The sequence below is a fragment of the Pygoscelis adeliae genome, unplaced genomic scaffold, assembly GCF_000699105.1.
Source record: "Pygoscelis adeliae isolate BGI_AS28 unplaced genomic scaffold, ASM69910v1 Scaffold4, whole genome shotgun sequence".
Taxonomy (NCBI): Eukaryota; Metazoa; Chordata; class Aves; order Sphenisciformes; family Spheniscidae; genus Pygoscelis; species Pygoscelis adeliae.
In genome coordinates, this window is record NW_008824986.1 from 16151771 (window position 1) to 16174347 (window position 22577).

The 22577-nt window shown below is 36.6% G+C and overlaps 1 protein-coding gene across 1 annotated transcript; it reads right to left on the reverse strand.

The window, feature by feature from the left end:
* Window positions 1–532: 532 nt before the first annotated feature.
* On the reverse strand, window positions 533–21733 carry CASP7 (caspase 7, apoptosis-related cysteine peptidase). Its single transcript, XM_009325941.1, has 6 exons — window positions 21621–21733; window positions 5349–5494; window positions 4332–4460; window positions 3647–3822; window positions 1978–2116; window positions 533–1334 (listed from the first exon to the last, which is right to left on the reverse strand). Exons 1-6 carry the CDS (start codon window positions 21731–21733, stop codon window positions 1111–1113), a joined length of 927 nt encoding a protein of 308 aa, XP_009324216.1. The 3' UTR covers window positions 533–1110.
* Window positions 21734–22577: the final 844 nt, after the last annotated feature.

Here is a 22577-nt window from a genome sequence, read left to right on the forward strand (position 1 = left end):
TACTTTTTTGAGCTAGCTACCAACTTTAAAGAGAATATAAAAAGTAGGAATATAAACATCACTGACGTAACTCCAAAATACAAAATCAAGACCATACAGTAACTAAAAAGGCACTTCTGGTTTCTGATTCAAGTAAGTATATCCAGTCTTGGCAAAATTCCTCACAAATAGAAGCTATATCTAAACATACATTTGTTACCGGAACATATAATTCTATCATTTCAACATTAAATTTTAATGTTTTATAACAAAGCCTTGGCATTAACTGTTGGTTCAAAACTTCTGAATCAACAAGCAGACATTTTTATTTCTGCAAGCAGAAAAACTGCAATACCACTGTTTCAGGCTGTTCTATCAGTTAATTGTCATTTACAAGGCAAAAATCTTTACAATGGCACTTTAATAAGGCATCATCCAATTACAGTTTGCCAATCTTTTACAAAGATTTTCATTTTGATTTTTCTATTTGTTACATTTCCAAGGTATTCAGGTAAATCATCTACAAATACTGATATTTTTTTTATCCATCTTATGCTAGAGTGATAACTAAGTAAATTGACTTCCAGATTAAGCACAGAGCAACCATTAGTCTTCATTAATAATGTTCATAAAAAGGAAATGAATAGATTAGACTAAGAAACACCCTTTTAAAAAGCTACAAACTGTTTCATCACTGGACATACCCATAATATGATGGTCTTCAGAAATTTCTGAGGAAGTTATGGATCCATGAGCTAGCAGTGAAAGAATAGATGGAGTCTCATGATTTAATTTTTTTGTTCTTAATTTACAATCTGTTTTCTGGAATAAACCTTTATGGGTCAGGTAGTTGACTCTCAGAACATCTTCAGTAGCCATAAATTATGACAGCCTGACACTAAGGAAAATCAGGATACATTAATTAGTATTAGCTGTCAGGTTGGCCCACAGCATTTATTTCTTCTTTAAAATCTTGCATATTGTCCATCCATCAGATACCCCAGCTTATACAATATAAAAATCTAGTGTAATTACATTTGTTATTAAAAATGTGTTACTCCAGTTTATAGCCAAATCTCCACCCAAAACCATATCCTGATCTTTCATCACTGGCTGCATTAAAGTACACTTTCAGAAGTAAAGTTCCTTAGTGAGCATAGAGACCACGCAGGGAATCTGCTTCTTCTCACTGAAGCGTGGATCGTCAGACTGTGATTCAAAATTTGTGGCAACTACATAGTTGACCCGCGTGAGGATCTGCATGATCTCAAGTTGTTTTCCATGCTCATTTAGCACAGAGCACAGAGACTGCACAAACCAGGAGCCTCTTCCAGGATTCCTCCAGGAGTAATAACCTTACAGGAAAGACAGATAAGAAAGTACATGGGGTTATTTTTCCTCTGTTTTCTTATTATCTTGTGCTGAAGAATGGAATGGCAGAGGGATATGTACTAATTTGTGTGAAAGATTCTGGGCAAAGAGTAACAATGCACACACAAAGTTTAATTCTTATCACTTGTGTCACATATGCTACTTCATTAAAGTGGAGAATAATGTGTATTAACTCTCCAAATCTCACACTACTAAAGTACCATTCTATATATTTTTGCATTTGGGAAACTGCAAGAAGTAAGATTTCATGTTTTTCCTCTCTAAGAATAAGTTTCGTCCTGTAACTGTTCCTCTTCCTGCCTTCATCACGTATTCAACATACTCACTAAACTGGGACACGGAAGGGCAGGATTCCCAGAAAATAGTACTGCCTTTGCCATCTGTAATGTCTGTGTCTTCTCACCTGCCAAATCTGGGCTTTCTCCTGTTTCCACTATAGCTACTGTAAAAGGAGTGGATACAACACACTGGCCCAGCATACACTGGGCCTTAGTGTTTTGTCCATCAATGTACAACGTATCATCAATGAAGGTCAGTCTACAATCAAGTCAATACGGGTGATAAGTTTTTAGGCTTCTATCCCTACCCTGACCCCCTTTTCTTTACCTGGCACTGTGGAATATGCAAACAGAAAATCTGCTTCTACTGGGATTTTGTATCTCGGATTGGCATCTGTTTCCAGAGTGTCATTTGCAGGTCCAGAGTCAGTTTGTATACCTTCATCAAATTCGGAGCCTCTGCATGCCTGAAAGCAGTGAAGACAAAGAGGACTTGTCCAATAAGGAGAAACAAGGTGTTATAAAAGTAAGTATTCATTAACATTTTTTAATGAATACAGTTTTAAGCAGTACTTTGCATGTATTAGAAGCAGAAATGCAATTCTGGGGGACATCTAATTGTTCAGTGATAAAGTTACTAGCTTACCCATTTTAAAATATACATCCCGTACAGTAAAGGGAGGTAATGGTGTTGCAGGCTGTGGATCTCAGTGGGTTGTCAAAGTGCCAAGTCAGCGTTAGCTTATTCTAACCATGATTAATTTTACTAGTCTAGAGTCATCCTCAGCACTCAATTATTACATAATGTCTTGTGCAGCATGACTTCCGGACGTTTTCTTTACAGTGGACTACACATTGTCTTTGGTTCCTGACATGCACTGCTGTAGCACTACATTTCACAGAATAACAAAATCACATCCCAAGATCATCCAGTCCAATCCCCCTTCTCAAGCAGGGACAGCTACAGCAGATGTCCAGGATTGTGTCCAGCTGGGTTTGGAGTATCTCCACAGATGGAGACTCTACAATCTGGGCAACCTGTTCCAGTGTTTGACCACCCATTTCAAGTATATCGCATTTTTAACATTTTTCCATTTCTCTTTTATTCTTAATTTCCTCTTAATCATGTGGTTTAGCTAAAGGGCACACTGGGACCATAGTCCAGGTTAGTAAGTTTCAGCTCTTGATCAGTAGCGTTGACTGACAGCTCTTGCAAAAAAATAGCAGTCTGATGGGCTTACATAACATGAGTTGGTTGCCTTTAGTAAGATAATTTTAAAGGCAACAAAATACCCATTCCAAACTTATAATTAAAAGAAACATCACTTTAGCAGTATGAAGAGTCTAAAACAGAGACAGTTTTCACTTTGAGGTTGAGGATTAATTGATGGAACAGCCTAGGGAAAACCACATCTGCTGCAACTCCCATACATACATAATACTACCATAAAAAAGAGAATTCAGACCCATGGTATGTCAGTTAATACTGTTTGAAACAGCTGTCTTTAAAAGCTTAAGTAATATACAATTAATTATATGCTAATGCAACAATGCAATATAAATTTTTAGGCTACTGAGGGAGATAAAAAATATTTCCTTCAGCAGAATGCAGTAATTTGTAGAGACAGCCTTTATTCAAAGAGACCTAGACAGTATTATTTCTATTGATAATCACATACTGTCCTCAGCTCTGTCTGCACAAGTGGGAGTTTATCTTTCTGCTTTGAAGTTCATATATTAGCAAGCACAAAGAGAAACCATGTACAAAATTACAATGACAATATATTCTTTACATCTGTGAATCTTGTATATAAATTACCTTTTGAAAACAAACAATACAAGTCACCCATAGTCAACTTCTCTCAACACATTTTTTCACAAAACCTCCAGCAGAATTCAGTAAGTTAACCTACAGGGCTTCTCTAGAGCAGGCAACCAACATAGTATGTTTTCCCCACTGCAGCACTAGGATACTATATTTACCTTAGGGCTATTACCTGAATGAAAAATAATTTGGGTTTGCCTATAAGGCTTTTACACTTGTCTCCTCTGAATAGCGCAGTCAAACTCTTGATAGCCATGGGTCCATCAGTGCCATAGATGAGGCCTTCTTCTCCATGGCTTAGAAGGATACAGGCAAAACAAGCGGCATCACTGTGATTCTCCTCAGCAGCTACAAATCAAATACTTCTTAGCCAAAAGGAAGCAACATTTTAAATGAAAATTATATTTAGTAAACACATTTTTCTGAGACTAAATATACATTGGGCCTCTACTGGAAGGCATAAGAAGGAGTGGATAAAGATTGCAGAACCCACTTTTTAGTAATGTGATGAGTACCTTGAATACATGAACGCATCCTTCACTTGACTCCGAGTCTAGCCCACTGGAGTCAACAGGCTGGACTCTTTATCTAATGTGACAAGGCTCTTCACCTTTTACACAGGACAGGCGCTTCACCTAATATGACAAGAAAACTGTGTATTTCTGAATTGACGTTGGAGGAAAAGGTGGGGAATTAAGCCTAATCCATTCAGAAACCAAATCCTTCTATATAGAAAGCTGCACGTAGTGGGGCCTAAGCAATCTGTTCTAATTTGACCTGCTTTGAGCAGGGGATAGATTCGGTGACTTCCAGAGGTCTTTTCCACTCTAAATTATTCTATGATTCTAAATTTTTACCTTGCTTCAGTAATTTTTCCATGTCCTCACGGCTTCGGTCATTGTATGTGTAAACCTCAAAACCTAAGCTTCTAAAACTCTTAGCTAGATCTCCAGCATCTTTATCGGTGCCATTGCGTGTACCCATTCCTGCCAGGAAACAAAGAATATGGTTGATTGCACATTACACAATTCAAAATAATTCACGTGTTCAAAGGGAAATTTTCAGGTTTATAATTAATAAACCTAAACAATGTCATGGTGACATGATTTTAAAACAATCCTCTAACAGCATTCTCAGCATTGAGAACAAATTGTGAGATTTGTTTTAATGCAAAATAATGCAAGGTTTAATGTTAACATCTATCTTATCCTGAAAAATGTTGGCATGCCTCCAGCACCTTGCAACATAGGACCTCTATGGATGATTCTATCTCCTTTTGGTTATGCAGTGTAATGTATGCATAAAGCACCCCAAGGAAAAACTGTTGAAAAGAGCCCCTATGATACCCACATAAAAGAAACTGATGTAAATTCTTTGGAGTAAACACTTCATTTAGTGTGTCTGCCAAGTGTATAGGAAAAGACCTATAAAATTGACTATAACACAAGTATCTGTCTGCTTTGAAACCGTACATGGTCTGAAAAGTTAACTGCAGGAGTGTGAACAGAGCACAGCTACAGCTATTAGCTTTTGTAGCTCATAGCTGTAGCTCGGGGACAAAGAAGTTGTAACATGGGCTGCAGATGCCAAAGTTCAAATTTTAACAACACAGCCTTAAACTCTGGGACAATAGTTTAGTTTGAAGTTGGTAGAGCAAGGTGACATGCTCTTTGAAACTTATACTGCAAAGAAGCTGCAAAGAGCCGCTCTAATGTAAATGTTAAAGAATAGGAATAAATTGTAGGAACAACTATTTCTCAAAAAAGATAAATATATTCATTAAAATTCCATGTCCTAAAAATAAAATGCTTATTGATTAATGAAAGTATAAAAATTCTAGTCTGTAATCAGTATCATCAAAGGAAGAACATTACCTGTTTTGTCTTCAAAATTTTTGTTGTTTATAATAATACATTTGCCAACTTTCTTATAGTCCATATTATACTGGAATGTGGGCGTAACGATTCGGTACTGATTACTGAGAGAGGACTTTGGCTGTTCTTCTCCATTCTTCTTTTTTCTAGATGAACCAAAGGAAATTATTTTTAGTGGCCAGTCACATGCAGTCTGCCTGTTTACCTTAATTCAAACCATTTGGGCAGCCCTACCCAATGTTTTTTCTTCTCTAATGTTTGTTTTCTTCCATCATATTTCAGTCGAGGTACAAAGAACTTGTGATTTCCAAGAAGTGATTATTGTATGCAACTGGATTCTGATGACGGTAAAATGACTCTAGAGTGAACTGCAGCCAATAGTAGAATACACAGATCCTGACTCACAGATAAAACCAATGGCCCAAACATGAAGTTGGGCTGGCAGTAACCTTTCGCGAACTACGGTTCTGGACATATTTTACTTTTACTATAAATAATTCATGGAGGGACAGACAGATCTCCCTTAATAACTATTCCAAGCACAAAAAGATATGCAATTTACCCAATGGTGTGATAGGATTTGTTTATTGAATCAGCATCATCCCTAAATTCTCTGAAGATTAAGACTGAGCAGTAGGTAGTTTCTACTGAAAAAGGTTATAGATGTGAACAGGTCATGTGTTATTCGGTCTGCCAAACAGCAGCCTGAACCTATGCAAAAAACTAAGCACATTTTAGTGCAATCATCGATACCTGAACCTCACTTCAAAAAAACCCAAAAAACCGACTTATAAATGTTCTCTGTTAATATGACTGTGTACTGACCTTTCTCCGATGTGCAGGAGTCTTAGATCGGATTAGAAAGGGATGCAAAGGGGTAACACAGACATGACTCAGCAATTTATTCTAAATGAAGTATTAAGAACAAATCAATTACAGCCAGCATGCACACCTGAAGTATAAGCATGAGGAACTCAGCAGTACTTGCTTTTAGAGGTGGACTTTTTGGTCCGAGCAGGTGGCTTCAGGTGTTGGTAAGATCTCCTCAAGCAGAACTGAAGCCAGTGAGAGCCTATAAAGGGTCTGATTCAACCTCAGAACTATAAACAAGCTTTGGAGCAAGCCCAGTTAGATACAATGCTCAGGAAAGGGCAGAAGTTATCAGCACCTCTCTTACTTATTTGGTCCAGAATCCTGCTTCCAATAGTATTTATTCTGAGAGGAATAGTATTATGTCTGAGAGGAAAACATAACCTACTTTCGCAGCACAAATAACTGTATAATACAGTTTGTTTTTAACGAAATTAGATTTTTTCCCATAATCTCAATTAATTTAAGTACTTTCACTATTCTCACTCTGACATCTTTCTAAAGAGTTACTAAGCTATTTGCTTCAACAATAGCCTGTAGACATGAGATTGTTGTGAATTCATTAAATGTTGTATAGGTAATCTACTTTCCTACCTTCCTGATTTAACAATTGTTGTCTTTTAAGTGTCCTCTTTTTTATTACTAAAGGACAAGACTAATTGGAAACTATAACAAACCTTCTCTAGATGATTCATCATGTTTAAATGCTACTGCAATTCGATTTTAAAACAGCTTCTTCTTATCTTTGAGTGTCCTCATGTTCTGTTATAAAGGGTCAAATTAAATAGCTGCACCTGGCAGGCTTTCTCTGTACTCATTTTACATGTGACCATCCTAATTTCATCTCCCCTCTTAGACTTCTCTTAGAGACTACAAAACAAGATATTGAATCGTAACTACTTTAGGATTTTGTCTGATACTCTGGAAGTACAGTTTTTTCTGGCAAATCGCAAGTATTGGTATTCTCTTTGCATACTGCTTCTTGAGGGCTCTGGGAGCAATAATTAAATATGCTTTGCCTCAAGAAAAGATTTTAACCATTTTAAAGAATTATCCACAGCTGTATGATGTTAATATTACATTTGACTTTCAAAGAGATCTTGGAATCTTATTTCAGCCTAAAATTGCCCCTGGTCCTACATCACTAGACAGGTTTCTGGCAGAGAGAGAAAAAGAAATTTCAAAACAACAAATAACCACTCAGGTCCATGAAGAGGCTAATTTCCTCAGTCCACACTGGATTCAAGTTTCTACGGATTTATCTGGCTTCACTGACTTCCTGAAAAAGCTGTATGACTAACAGTGGCTGTTACACACAATAGGATATTTTCAAGGGGATTGTACACAGATTTCTGTTTATGTCCAACCCATGAACAGTTGTGAACACTCGGGACAGATCCACATGAGCAGTACAGTATCATGTTTGCACTGTCTGCTCTCCTAAAATGCTGGAAGTGATCTAATTCTAGTCCAGAAGTCATGCTGCCACGTTACCCCACAAAAAGCCTCACTGAAAATGGCAGCTGGGGTTAAGTGGCATAATAACGCAGTCACACAACTTCTCTGAAACCACTACACTTCAGAGTTCAATAGTTTACACTCATTCATGAAGCTCTATGCCGGTCAATGTCAAATGTCACAGACAAGCCTCGTCAGCACGGTAGCACACATAACTCTAGCACTTCCCCATTCCTTTACAGAGGATAGTATGGTTTTGTTCTAATGATTGCTTCCAAGCTGAACAGGCTAATGAGATACTAAGCAACCACAGCATGCTTTGTAGGGTTACACATAATTTCTTTACTGGCAGACAACAAAAAGTTCCAGAAATCTTTTGGTATCTGTCCAAACTGAACAAATAAGAAAGCAAAGGTTGTGGAGTATACATATCCTGGGCCTGCAGTCCAGAAATTGTTTTCTGAAGAATCTGTTTTCTGTGCCAACACAGCGCAATATGGGAATTGCCTGACTGGACTAAACTGACAGTACAAGGTCCAACTCTGTGGTTTCAACAAGCTAAATCAGACCTTGAAATAATGACTAATAAAGTAATAAATATGTAATAATCAGTTCTTAAGGGAAATGCCCTGTCAGTGACAGGCTGGCTTATGACTGAAAGCCTAAAGCTTTCCAGCTAAATTTTTATTTTCTAAGCTTTGAACTGGAGACATTAATATAAATGTTTACTGCTGTTGTTCTTACTAAGCTTTCTAATCACTGTACTTTCCGAAAGGGTTTCCACAGGTTAGTTATGTGCTGTTATAAAATGTTTTAAACTATTTGCCCTCAGTTTTATTTCATTCTGCTTCTCTGACATCCAGTGTCTTTAATTTTCCTCTTTTGGGATTCAAACTTGCCCAGACTAAACAGAAACTTGAATTTTATGACTGTTTACTCTTTCTTCAGCTTTTAATTACAACTGTGCCGTAACTCCTCACTCTGCTAGTGGTCACTGATCTTTCCCTTAGACAGAAATATTCTTCCTGTCAGTGCTCTCGCATATTTCATGTTCTCTCCCTTCGGTGAAGAGTTCAGCAAAATTGAAACTGCACTCTGGCACCTTCATATAGCTTGCACATTTTCATCCTTACTGTGTCTCTAAATCCAGGCCTTAGGCCTGACAACAGTATGTCTGGGAATGTGATTTCATCAAGTCTAGACTCAATCAGTGTCAACCCTGGGAAAATTATTATTATCAACTTCTCACTTTTCAAATATAAAATTAAAGTTACCCATATCATTTATCATTTTGTTATTGAACTTTTAGATAGTAAAGGCCAAATTTCTTATCACCATGAGTGGCTAAAATTCTGCCAAAGTCAATGGAGACAGATCACTTGCACCAATAGTGAACCTGATTGCCTAAAGGACTGCTACTGACCACAACAAACTTTCTTTTCTGTTACACTTTGGGTAAATTATGATTTCAGTATGTATGGATATCAAGATTTAAGGATAAAAATATCACTGTTAACATTTAACTATACCTAAAGACTATTTTCAATAACAATTTTACTGAAAGCAGTGTCTCTTAGCAGCTGAGATTTCCTCTCCTTTGGCTTCCTTTCTCCTGGTATCTTCCTGCACTTTCTTTGCCACCGTATATTAGTATGACGTACCAACATACTAAGAATCCATGTGCAGGAGAATGGCTTCCTTGAGTGTTGCAGTCTCTCAACATCTCTCCCACCTGCTACAGCCAAGCTCTTGGGCTCAGGTCTGCCAGCCCTCCAGAGTAACAAGTGTTTCAGTGAGAACAAGCTGCTTAACTTCAAGTGGAGTGTAATATATTTCCACGGGGAAATATAATAAAATAAAAAGTGAATGATAGTAACTGACAAACAATAGAGCTCTTCTGAAAACATGAGCTGCTTGGCCTTAAAAGCAATATGACCCTTAGCATACAGAAGAAACAGGTCTCCCTGGAAAAGAACAGTCACTTAAATAGCCTTATGGGCAGAGGATTAGATGAATAAAGACAGATTTCACAATCATCACTTCCCAGTCACAGGATGGGAGGAGTTTCCTGTTTGGTTTTTTCCTGTTTGTTTGCTTTTCTAAGAGGAAATTAATGTGTTACTCAAAATGAACTCTAAAAATCATATTACAGAGGGATATCCTGGCTTCGAAAACAGCTATAGCCCCTTTCTCTCCCAGGAAAGTTAGGGACTTTTGTTGCTGTACTGAAAAATGTAAGCAGATAAAAAAATTCTACAATTACAATACTATTCAATTTAAGGAAGTTGACATTCAGAGGTGGGTGGAAAAGGCTAAACTGAATACATTCATTTCTATTTCAAGTACACACACACACAAAAGAAGAGAACTGTGTCTTACTCTTGCCCTATGAAGTTCAATAAATTTGGACTTTACTTGATAAGGATTATCACAGAACATTGTGATAGTTCTTGTTCTGGCATGCTTCTCTAATACAATGTGCAATCATGTATCATTTTTGAAAGACTGATAACAGGTTTCTGTTAAAAAGAAAATTTGCCTTAAAAAACATGCTATCTTTACAGAACACATGATCTTAGGATCCCTTCTGGAGTCCCCATGCTTTTTGGCACTGGAGAATAGTTTTATTCTAGTTTCTGTCACATTGTCAGCCTTTCTGTTAAGTCCAGGCAAGAAGATTATAGCAGTGGTACAGTGACAAAGTCCATAGTACAAGTTTTCTTAGGTAATCTGTCAACATCCACCAGAACTTTCATACACTTAATGTTGTGGGATGCAAGGTATCTTAAACTGCAATGCTCTTTATTCTATTACAAACAACTGAGATGTTTCCCTCATGACTTTTACATTTGGGGACCTCTTTAAAGGCTTCATTTGAATAAATCCCCCATTGAGTTACAATACTGTGGAGTAAGTGTACAGGCCAATACATTAGTTTTAAGACCTCTGAAGAAACTTATGTAGCTTGTATTGCCGATTTACTTCTATGCAGTTCGTGTGGCTCTATGCTGCTCTTTCTGTCTAAAAACCCTCACTCCTTCCGTTATTGCATGCACAGTATAAATGATGTTTGCGACTACTGCTCATCACAAGTGTTAAGCTTGCTCTCCTGGGGAAAAATCCTGGATTGGATTTATTTTTTTTTAAATAGGTAGTTAAAGGATAGTCAGGAAACAATGAAAATGCAGAGAGGATTGTGTTTGAATTCACAAAGCATCACCAAGCTACGTGTAGTAAAACTGAGTGTGCTGGAGACCAATTCAGAGTTATTCTTCCAAAAGAAGTGAACAGGAAACAGAATTCATAAATTAGAAAAATCAAGGTTCAATATTTTGTTCTATGTTTCTACCTTAGTCTCAATAATTAGTGGTCTATTCATATGTCTGATGCTTTCTGATGATCATGCATTAATATGTCTTACTCCTACATAACCTCCTCTCCAAACTGCCAGCTTTAATACTTTTATCCAGCTTTAATACTTTTATCCAGCCTAATTTCACCATATTTAGTACACCTCTAATTACTGTACACTCTCCCCTCTTTGAATTTTTTTTCTCTTGAAACCTATTGGCAATAACAAGCAAAAGACACTTGTTAAACCTGACTAGAGCTTGTTAGATCTCAAGTTCTTTAAGGCAGACTCTTTGTTCTTTGTCAGATCCATTTTGGTAAACTGTCACACAGATTTAGAACTGCATGCAAATAATAGATTATCCTGTTGCCTTTTCCCATTAATATTGCATCACGTTGGCAGAGCAGCAACATTTCTGGACATGAAGAATGTGTCACTACTTGAATTGTCTTTTATAAAAATGAATATTCCTTTACTGTTAAAAATCAGAAAGCATAAATTATATGGGATAAGGACTAAGCATTAACCATAAGGGCTAGACCAAATACTAAAACTGTGTCACACTGCATTAGATGGTGTGATCCTGGGTCACACACTAAGAAGGCAGCATGCTAGAATACTAAGTGAAGCCTACGATAAACTCTAACAGGAGCCACTGCAGAAGACATTGGCATTTGGGAGATTTCAATTCTGTTTCCAACCTGACTGTCACATGCTATGGGCTCACAAACCTTTTCTCCTGAATATACTCCAATGGCAGGTGCAATTTCCATCTCTCTCTTTTCAGACAGATAACACCTTACCAAGGACTCTTGAAAGAGGTTAAATATAATTGTAAACCAAGAAAATAAATACTATCCCTCACAATCTTTTTTTTAAACAAAGGTTACTCAGGCTTCCAAATTATGTGCCAGTAGATAAACTGAAAAACAGCTTAATAGTTGAAGCAAAAATCTCCTGAGGAAAAAGGGGCAATACTAATTATGTAGGAGGAAGTTCAAGTAAATATTGCATACTTTCAATTTACCTACTGAAAGTTACTACCAAATGACTGCTGAGTTTGATAGACTAGCACCAACAAAATAACCAGTCCTTAGAAGGCTATTTTTAAATATGCTCCAGATAAATGTCAAAAGAAAATTTAAAAAATTTCTAATATTAAAGTCAGAATCTTTTCAACATAATAGAAAGTCTTTATTTAGAAGAGAGAAGAAAGAGTGGTCCTACCAAACCGAACATAAAAGTTCCCCCAAAAGCATCTAAACATTATTTCACCTATATTGCTTTCTATGGCAAGGAGATGTCTTACACAAAAGGCATGAAAACTGACAGCTACAATTTAGAATAGCAAACATAAACAACACAATACAAAAAAACCCCGAGAACACTAAAACACAAAAACAAGTCAAACGGTCCTAGATTTCTGTTCCATCTAATGGTCTTGTTTTTTCTGTTAAAGAAATTTTGAATTATGGTGAAACATGCCAAACTGATAATACTGGAGTCTAAAGTTCATATTTATCAATGACATATAAAGTCTGTGCAATCCCTGCATCTTCATTTACTACTCTGCTGAAGTGCCTAAACCTTGAAAGTAATTTTTGGGAAGGGGTGGAATAAAGGGGAATGGCAAGTGTGCTTACTCGAACACCACAGACCCTAATGATTGCACCCCGCTTGCCTCCTGGGAGCAGGCCTACTAAAAACGACAGGAGTAGTCAGGCAGTAAAATAATGCCTGTTTGTAACTGTTCTCAAGATCAGGGCCATAGTAATTATTTAGCCTCCAGCTTCTTTTTGAACTGCCAATTAGTTCATGACTTCTTAAGGACATCTTTGGAATTAGATTGTCAGCTGACTAAACAAAGCCAGTTTAAAAGTCACCAGAGGCAAAGCCTTTTGCTTGAATGAACCTGGCACTAAGAAGCTAATGGAGACAGTACCTCTTGTTTCTCTGGAAACCCATGTCCCAACCCCTCCTTATAACTGTAAACACACTAATTATGAAAGGCAAATATTGCTGTAGCAGTCTTGAAAGAAAGGAGTTAGATAAACAATGGGATTATTTCCTTGTATTTGTAATAATAGAGCTGGGAGGGACCTAAGCAATCATTAACAAATTCTTTGGCCAAGACAACTCTGAGTTCATTCATCCAATAAAACAGTATCATATTAAAAACCTACTTTTGTTCTTACTATGACATACATAGCAGTAGTGTTACAGGTTTTGCAGAAAATTCACAAAATAAAATGCTTTAATTTTTTTGAAGAAATCCTGGCATTTCCCTAGGTTTCCTGTTGCATGCTATATCACCTCCAACAGTAGAACACAAGCCATAAAAATATTAATTAAGATGATAAGCTAGCTATGCTTTGCTCAGTTAACTTGATGAAAAGTATTGAACAAACCAAAATGCTCAGCTGGGGGGATATGTTCCGTTATCCACTAAGAGCCACTTAGCTGTGCTCTGGATGGAGAACCGAATGTGAATCCTGCTTCTGCTAATGAATAACTTTGGGAATGTAACTCCCTATCTCTTGGTCTTAGTTTCCATTACAAAATTGAGCTTAACCCAACTTATTTTGTAAAACAATGGCAGATCTTGTGGCTTCTTTCGAGGGGGATAGTAGTGTACAGTAAATTAAAGAATGAATTTAAAATCCACTATTTTGTACATCTGTACAATGTTTAGGTCCAGAGCGTGTGAGGTAGCTTACTGCCACATGCTTCCTGGAAAAAAATGCTTGAAACAAAGGCATTCTTACTGTCCACTGTGGAGGTTTACAGTGGATCTCAGTCCGGAAATAAATTCCTATCTTTGGTTACTGCACATTAGCTTCCCTGAAGAGATAAAACTGCTAGTGCCTGCACACAATTATTTAACGTCAACTCCAAAAATGGGTTGCAGTCCACAGAATAGGGCATTTCTCCAAAGTATATTATAGCCCTAAAGGCCTCTGGGACCTTGGCTTAACAGTCAAGATATCACAGCTTATCACATTGCAGCTACTCAGCTGAACTACAGCAATGGCTATTTGTATGTTTCTTTGAAACCACAATCTAAAGTGTATTAGCTTGAATCACAACAAGGCCTCACCTACCACAAAGCTTCACAACTACAACAGTCTCAGAGATGAACAAAATCAACTAGTGAGCTGCAACATGCTAATGGCAGTAGCTGTCTCACCTGAGTGTGAGCACACTTTTCATTCAACCTCTTGCAAAGCAAGGCACAAAACATTTTTCAGTAGTTTCTACGAACCTGCAGCTTCTGTTTAATCTGCAGAACATCTTTTAGATTTATACCCGACCTTTTTTGAAAAGATCCATTTATGGACCCGTTGGACCCACTTATGAATTCTTTGCTTACAAAAAGTGCCTCCTATCTTCTGATCTTCCACCACCTATATATTTGTATAGTACACTATATAGTTGTATAGTACAAGCGAATTATCTTTCAACTTTAGTTAGAGAAACCAAATACATTTTAAATCCCTCATTATAAGACATTTTTCAGACCCTGAGCTAATCTTGTAGCTTTTTTGTCCCATTTTAGTTTCAGACCCTTCTCCAATTAGGAGGGAGAATCTTCTCTAAGAACTTGGAAAACAGAGAAACCCAGTCCAGGACAACTGGAAACTCACTGTGTAATGAAAGGAGTTGAGCTGTTTGAAAGAGCAAGCCTCAGACTACAACTTCTGGCATACTTTGTATATTATATATATCTTTGGAGCTCTGGTAGTTACATCTAAATATGTCTGCCTCTCCTTTTAACTATGTGTTAGTGATGGCCTTAACATAATTCAAATCAAAACCATGGCTGCAATTTTATTTATGACATACAAATGAAGCAGACGAAGCGCACTGGGGCTAAGCCAGCTACACTTTGTAACAAAAGTTTCAACACAGACTATTATGTCCAATATTCTCCACATTTCACAACAGTTAAAAAAAGACAAGAGGAAAAAAAAAAGAAACAGGTAGCAGTATCCTAGTCTTTGTGCACTTAATATTTTAAGTATCATTTACAGCCTGCATGACAATTTTGTGGTGTAACGCCTGCAGCAGAGAGGACCAAAACAAAGTTCTGAACTCTCAGCCATCAATTTGTAATTCATCTTCAGCTGAATTAAGTGCATGGTATCTGCCATGCAGGCCTCACAATATTGTGTGCAATATAATATTCAAATAACATTCAAAAGGTAAAATTTTCCAAATAAAGAATATTGCTTGCTGAAAGGCTTTCTGCTCATTTCTAGAAAACCTGCACGCACATACCTTCCATGGGTGTTCTGGAAATTGAAATCTTGCATGATCATATCCTAGGTAGTATACTGTACATAGGCAACTGCCAATTATATGAAAAACAAGATGAAAAATAAGCTCTCTTACCTATCATAGGTACTAAGAGCAATTAACAGGTATGTATATTGCTACATGGACTGCTTGGAAAATGACTCAAAATAAAGCAACCCTGCCCAAATACTATTTCTCAGAGAACACTCTGGCTAGGATTAGCAATTGCAAAATGCCAGTAGAGTTATAATTAGGTTGATAAACACTGAAACTAAACTCTTTTAGGTATTCATTCATGAGATTTCCAAACAGGTGGCAGAGAAGGAAGGAGACAAATAACATTCCACAGTACCTTGGCTCATCATCAAATGGTACTCCACACTGCATCTGAAAACAGCTTCAGCTTGTCCTCAAGAGCAAGTCTAATCCTCTTTGCTAATGCTAGGAGCCCACCATGCTCAGGGTTACATTGGAGAGTGAAACAGGATGCTCTCTGTGTTCAGGCCCAAAGATTCGCATGTGTCAGCAGTGGGTCACGCTGGACTTTTCTATGGGGCTATTCAAACCCTCATAGCTATCACCCTGCAAGCTGAGGTCATGCAGGCCTGATCTACCTTTGCTGACAAGCGGAAAACACGCTCCCATCGCTCTGATTCTATCAGTGTTCCTATGTAAGAGTATAGGAAAATACAGCAGATCTTGAGATGGAGGTGGGACAGCAGACTTCACTTTGTAATACGCCTTTCTTCCTTCTCTCAAAACCTGATCCACCATTACGACAATATTTACACAATGAATACTTCTAAGAAAATAATGCAAATTAGCATGCACAGTTTACAAAACCTCTTTGTATTCTAATTCACAGAACTATTTCCTATGTATCTACCCCTAAACAGTTTTGGTTTATTATAAATTTGGCTTAATTTGGTTTTGATTCCTTTGAAAGCTTAAAAATGACACTACATAATAACTTCCCTCCAAGTTTTGTATGATGACAGCCTAGAGTTTGTTGTAATGAAGAAAATAAATTACTACACTAAAAAGGAATTAGGATACTTGACTCACTGTTGTGACTGGTACAGATAAAGTTAATGGATAACCCAGTATTTGCTGTGCTTCACAAGATGAAGTCTCTAAGGATACTGGAAACAAATATTGACTGTGAATTTATGAGTTTTTACACTTTAGACTAGATACTATTTCAAGATACTTGGGCATTTCTTATATGGTACATCCAGTAAGTGTCCAAGGGAAAGTACAAGCACTGACCACAATTTTCACTAATTGTTAAATACTCCTGTAGTGTTCTCCAGAAGTTGAATTCCAGATCTAACAAAAACTGCAATAACAAAAAATAAAAAAACAACCTCTGGCTTAAAAGAGAGTAATGAAAATGAAACATCCCTGTTGCTCTATATTAAAATCTCTTTACTTTCTTTGTAGAAATTAACTTTAACAGACTACAGATGCCAGAACCTATTGCTTCTGAAATTTTATGTTCAGCACTTTGGGGGAAAATACACTGATATTTAGCTTGTGCAAAGCGGAACCCACAAACTCCAAACTAAATTAAAATTATTTTGTGCTAGACTTTGGAGTTAGGATAGTAAAAGGAAAGGTCATCACCCTTTTACAGGATACGCTAAGGCACACAGTGATTTGCTTAGACATAAAGGAAATGTGAGGCTGAACCAAGAGTTCAGTTCAGACCTCTGAGTTGCAACCCAGAGCATAACTTCAGATGATGATTCATCAGCTGTTGTTTTAAAGTAACTTGCTATTTTTATTCTATCTAAGGATAAAAGAGATACTTTTCTTAGCAATATTTATTTTCGAAAGGTCTGTAATATTCTGTCACTGAAAAACCTGTAACAGAACTGCATTTTTAATTTTAAAACTGTAAAAGTTACGATAAAAAAGATGAGGTATCATTCAAGGCATCATCTGGATTTGAACACATTAATTTCAAGGCAGGAACAGCTGACATTCATGCAGTGAAGGCCAATACAGTTTCTTCATAAGCATACGGTGCTAGCAGTAGTACTTTTTCTACAAAGCAAGCAACTAATTTATAAGATCAGGCCCAGTGTTTTCAAATGGCCAAAAAAATACAAAATGGGCAACTCTGGAAAACATATGCATCTGCATCACTGTGAAACTGTTCTTCATAAAGTTCTACCTGCAAAGCAGCTTCTTACAAACCAAATAAAAATAAGCTGTTGGTAATCAAAAGTGGATGGAAAATAGCTCCCCAAAAGACAGAAAAGCAACAGAAGAGCAAAGCTGAAACAAAGAAACTTTCCACACCTGTTACAGCTCCAAAGCTCAGGTTCAGCTGAGGCTGAATCTCAAAAATGAATTGAAGGACAAGGCTATTTATTTTGAGAAATACGGCTATACTGAGACAAGGGTCATGAAGTTAAAATAGACAGTTTTGGCAACATCTGTGCTTCCCCACTTTGATGCCCTGTAACCCAAGTAAACACTGTACAAATGAAAAGAAAACCTATATATCCGTGAATCTTTTTGATCTAAATACTAGTTTACTAACCTGGTAGACATTATAACTATGTAACTATCATAACTATTGAACTACAGAAGGCAAGATACACACTGATGTTTCCAGCAAACTTTCAAATTAATTAAAATGAAAAGTCTCAAACTTTATAGTGAACTGATTTGGCAGAAATAAATACCTTACAGATATTTTGGGTTTGCAGTGTTAAACAGCTGAAGTACTCTTGGTGACTATATGTCAGTGTACCCTACAAGCCTCTCAAATTACTCAGTGGGATTTTCTTATAATGTATTTCATGTTTCTGCATTAAGGGCACTACAGAATCACACAGTTTCAATTGTAACTAGGTATTTGCGAGAATTCTTAAATATATATTTAAATTATGTTTTCTGTTTCCAGATGAGAAGGGGAATATTGACTGTAAAACAAGACAGTTGGGCTGGAGTAGATAAAAGTAACCAGAGGACAAATGGTTCTATACAATTAAATCAGAATAAACCTGGTACCTAGATACTACTAACAGCCACTCTCTTCTGCATTATGCTTCTTCACTGAAGCCCACAAACAATCATGATTATTGACAGCACAAGCGCGAGTCTACCAAGCCTTGGGAATTTTCAGATGCAGCTTTTCAAAAAACCCAACTTTCATTAGGAGTAAGAGAAATCTTAGCTCTACTTAATACAGTGGAACCACAATTTTATTCCATTTCACGTTACATTATGTTTCCTGGATGCTAAAATGGGTTTGCTGCTACCAATCTCCCTAACAGAGCTCCCCAATAAAAGACCAAAGATACCAAATGAAGATATTAAATCATCCAGTGGAGAAGTGAGACTATTTTTAAAGCCTCAAAAGTGTAACAGGAGCACATACAGCATAGAAAAGAAAAATTTCTATGGGAAAAATTCTATTAGTTTCTAACTATCACATAAAGAATTAAAATACACGTTTGAAATCCTCAGCTCAATCTTTGTTTAACCATGTTTTAGAATTTTATTGCATGCAGGCTTGCCAGAGTGTATCCTGCTACTTCTGCTTTCTGAAACATAACTTTTTGCTCAACTGCAACTCTCCCTAATTTTTGTCCACATTTTTGCAGTAAACAAAATTGATACCCTCCTGCCATCTAGTGGCTGAAAAAACCTGCTAAACCAAACGCCACCGGCAGATGTTAATTCAAAACATTTCTTTCAACTCTTTTCCCCACCAAACAGTTTTTCCCCACCAATATTAACAAAGTACTAGCACTTTTTCAAAGAAAAGGAAATATGTAGAAGATAATTCCCCTAAACTGTGGTGCAGCCAGAAGAACCTGCCCACTCCGTGGCTTGTTCTGAGCCTTGTGGCCTCCATGGTAAAGCAGGCTTACAGACTTCTTGGAGAGAAATATACTGTAGTGAATAAGATTTTCACTTATTTCTACTTACTGCTCTTGCTAGATAAACCTCCAGTCACAACCAGAGAATGGTGAATTGGAGCTGTGAATCTACTGGAAACAGTTGGTCTTTCTGCATGGCTTTGAATTCAGTTTCTCACTGCTCTGTTCTCTTAAATTAAAATTATTGTGCTTATTTAACAATACAAGTTACTTATTTTCCTATTGAGCTTATATATTTTAAGCAATAATAAATGAAATACAATACAGAATTTCATTGAAAGTACTGCACAGCTGCTAAAAACTGGGTTGATAAAACAAAACAAGGGACCATAAAATTGTAGTCAATCTAAAGTTTTCTAGACATTTTATTTTACAGGTATTAATTTCATGTTGCCAAAATGAAGCCTTGGCAATCAAGACACAGAGCCATGCTGGTTCCAATTAAAAGTACATCTAGCCTAGTATCTGGTACTGATGAGTAATGAGTTTTAAGAAAACAAACGAAAGAAATCGGATACAGAATATATTCTCACAGAAACCTGATTTAGGAACATCTTGCACCAAAGATTTTAATATCAATATTCCCACTGGTCTTTTCTTCCACAAATACATCTAATCTCTCTGAACTCATCTAAAATCTTGACATCTGCATATCTTGTGACTTTAAGTTCTACAGTTGCATTCTGCACTATGTGAAAATTACATCTTACCGGCTGTTTTAAACCTACTGCATGAACTTTTCATTGGATGTCCCCTAGATTTCCTGTGAGGCACAAGGAACAATCATTCTCTATTCACTTTCTCCTCCATTACAGTCACGATTTTAGATCATATCCCATCTTCCTTTATCCTCTCACATTCTTCTCCTATCTTCCTTCAGGCCAAAGACTTTTAGTTTCTATAAGACAAAGACCTTGTCACTGTGCTTGGATTTTTAAGACCTTTGCTGTCAATCAGCTCATTCCTCTTTAGGCAACCGTCACCTTCTTCAAGAAACTCTGATAGATTTCTCAGACTTATTTTTTTTCTACAAAATCTAAGTTGAATCTTCTCAATTACCTCATATTTAATCTGAGCAATTTTTTACTTCTAAAGAAAAATGTTTCAAATTGTATCTTCAAGGAGTGCCCAAAAGATGAATGCCTCAAACTGATGCATTGCCAAATTATTTGAAAAATTTCTTATAGAAAAAAAGTGATAGAAATGCTGATTATTGCCTTTCCTTCAGGAATGATTAACTTTGAGTTGCATAATTTAATAATAGTATTAGCATATCACCTCTTATAAAGAAGACCAATTCAGATATTAAAACACATACTTTATAAAGTTTAAAAGAAACCTTTGAAAAATGTCTGGCAAGACATAGAAACAAATATTACATTGCCTATTTTGCATGACATGATTCTGTTAAAATTAATAATACACATACACATCATAAAATATATTTGAGGAATGATAAAATGAGACAGAGAAAATGATTTGCTTAATAGCACATCAAAAGTCTTCTAAGACTAAAGCATCTTTACTTCTCTCACAGATTTGTTACCCCCATTAGACTCATATAATAAGCAGCAAAAATATATTCTCCACGTACTTTCTCTGAATTATACTGTTCACTTGAATGTGAATGTCCAATAGTAAAAAAAAATCAAAACCTCTCTGTAAATACAACAGTCTTTGTAATAAACACCTCTAATAAAATCTCTCTAAATCCATGACGTTCATAATGTGAAGTAACCATTTGCTGACATTCAATTGTATTTGTAAATTTTCCATGTTCATTTTTCATCTTTTGCATTTTCAATCACATTTATCTAGTGTTTTCAGGAGTACAGACAAGCAGTATATAGTTCTTGCTTCCTATACATTTAATGAAAGTAAGCTTATGCTTCAGTGAGACTATTACGTTTTAAAGGCTTTTAATTTATTCTGTAATCGGTTACATCTCCAGACTCAGTGAGGCTGCTTTGTGCTACAACCTAGATGGCACATCCAGGCTTTAAACTGACTTAAATAGTCAGCAGGGGATTCCAATGATGCAGGAGATTAGTTGAGCTGAATGCAGTAAAATAGATAATTAATGGCATATTTAATTCCCAGCTCCACCAAAGGGCAATGTTTAAGATGAGGGACTATAATTGATGCTAAATGAACTTAGTGGTCTCTTGACTACCAAATAAAGCTTATGGGAGATACTACAGCTCTCTCTATAGGGAGATACTATAGAGACATGCTTTAAGGTACAGACTGGATACATTAAACCTATACAACATAAACAATCTCCCTATCCAGACCATCTGTGACATTGTGGACATGGCAAACTGAACACCAAAATCCCATTAGAAGGGTAGTATGACAGCTGATACAACAATAGCAGGAAGAAAAGTAGTAACTTACTTTCCCAAAAGTGAGAATCTGCTACTTCTGTCTGGCTTTGCATCAACTACATCATTGTGATCTTCATCACCTCTCTCTTGAGTAGAGCGATCAACATGCTGATCCCCCGACATCTACAAATAAAAAGTACAAGAATGTAAGTGTCCCTCAATGAACACTACCATTTTAGAAATACGTCTATAAACCAAACAGTTAATCCAGATACATGTGAGGTTGTTAGTCAGTTATATCATATAATACTTCATCAAGTAAGAGTGGCTATAGATTTCTGGCCCTGAATTAACATGACATTGCACATGCTCAGCCGTCTGTATTACCTTGTGACAGTTACCAAAAGTGACTCTCAAAAATGCAGATAAGAACAAAAGTAAAAATCATTTTATGGTGAAAGATCTTACGACTAATTCCCAGAAAATTTTTCATGGTCTGGAAAGAAGTATGTTGGGAAGAAAGCAAAGACAACTAACATCAAAATATTTGTAACTGCAATCCTATCCAGTACTAAGACACCCAGAGACCTCCTGTGTTTTCATTTGCATATACACAGTCAAATGTGCATAAGAGAAAAAACCCTGTTTTATCTTCCATGGATGGGATCTTATGTTTTCATTTCTCTGTTTTGTCTATATCAACACTTAATATGAATTTTAGATTCTTCTCATGATTAATTAATACATCTGTACAGTTGTCAGGGAAAAAAACAGTTGTGAAGTGTTTCTTGGAAATTCAAAGATATTTTCATTACATAAAGCAGCCTCTTACACACATTGCTGTATTTCAGCCAATATTTTTTTTTGTTAGTCCAGTGTAAGCTTGGAACATCTTCACTCATCTAGAAAGCGACACAGGGCACCACTAGACAAGAAGGCTGAGCTGATCTAACGACTCTTTCCTGATGAAAAAATGGTGTCTCTCTCCTCTTCTTCCATGTACTGAGTTGTCCACTCAGGAAGTTTA

What these genes read in the sequence shown, in the direction of transcription:
- CASP7 (XM_009325941.1), bottom strand. Translation starts at nt 21,733, where the DNA reads ATGTCGGGGGATCAGCATGTTGATCGCTCTACTCAAGAGAGAGGTGAT. An exon ending in CCAAATTATTTTTCATTCAG is followed by an intron (nt 2,117 to 3,646) that starts GTAATAGCCCTA and finishes CACTGCTTTCAG; the next exon opens with GCATGCAGAGGCTCCGAATT. An exon ending in TGCATATTCCACAGTGCCAG is followed by an intron (nt 1,335 to 1,977) that starts GTAAAGAAAAGG and finishes CTTTCCTGTAAG; the next exon opens with GTTATTACTCCTGGAGGAAT.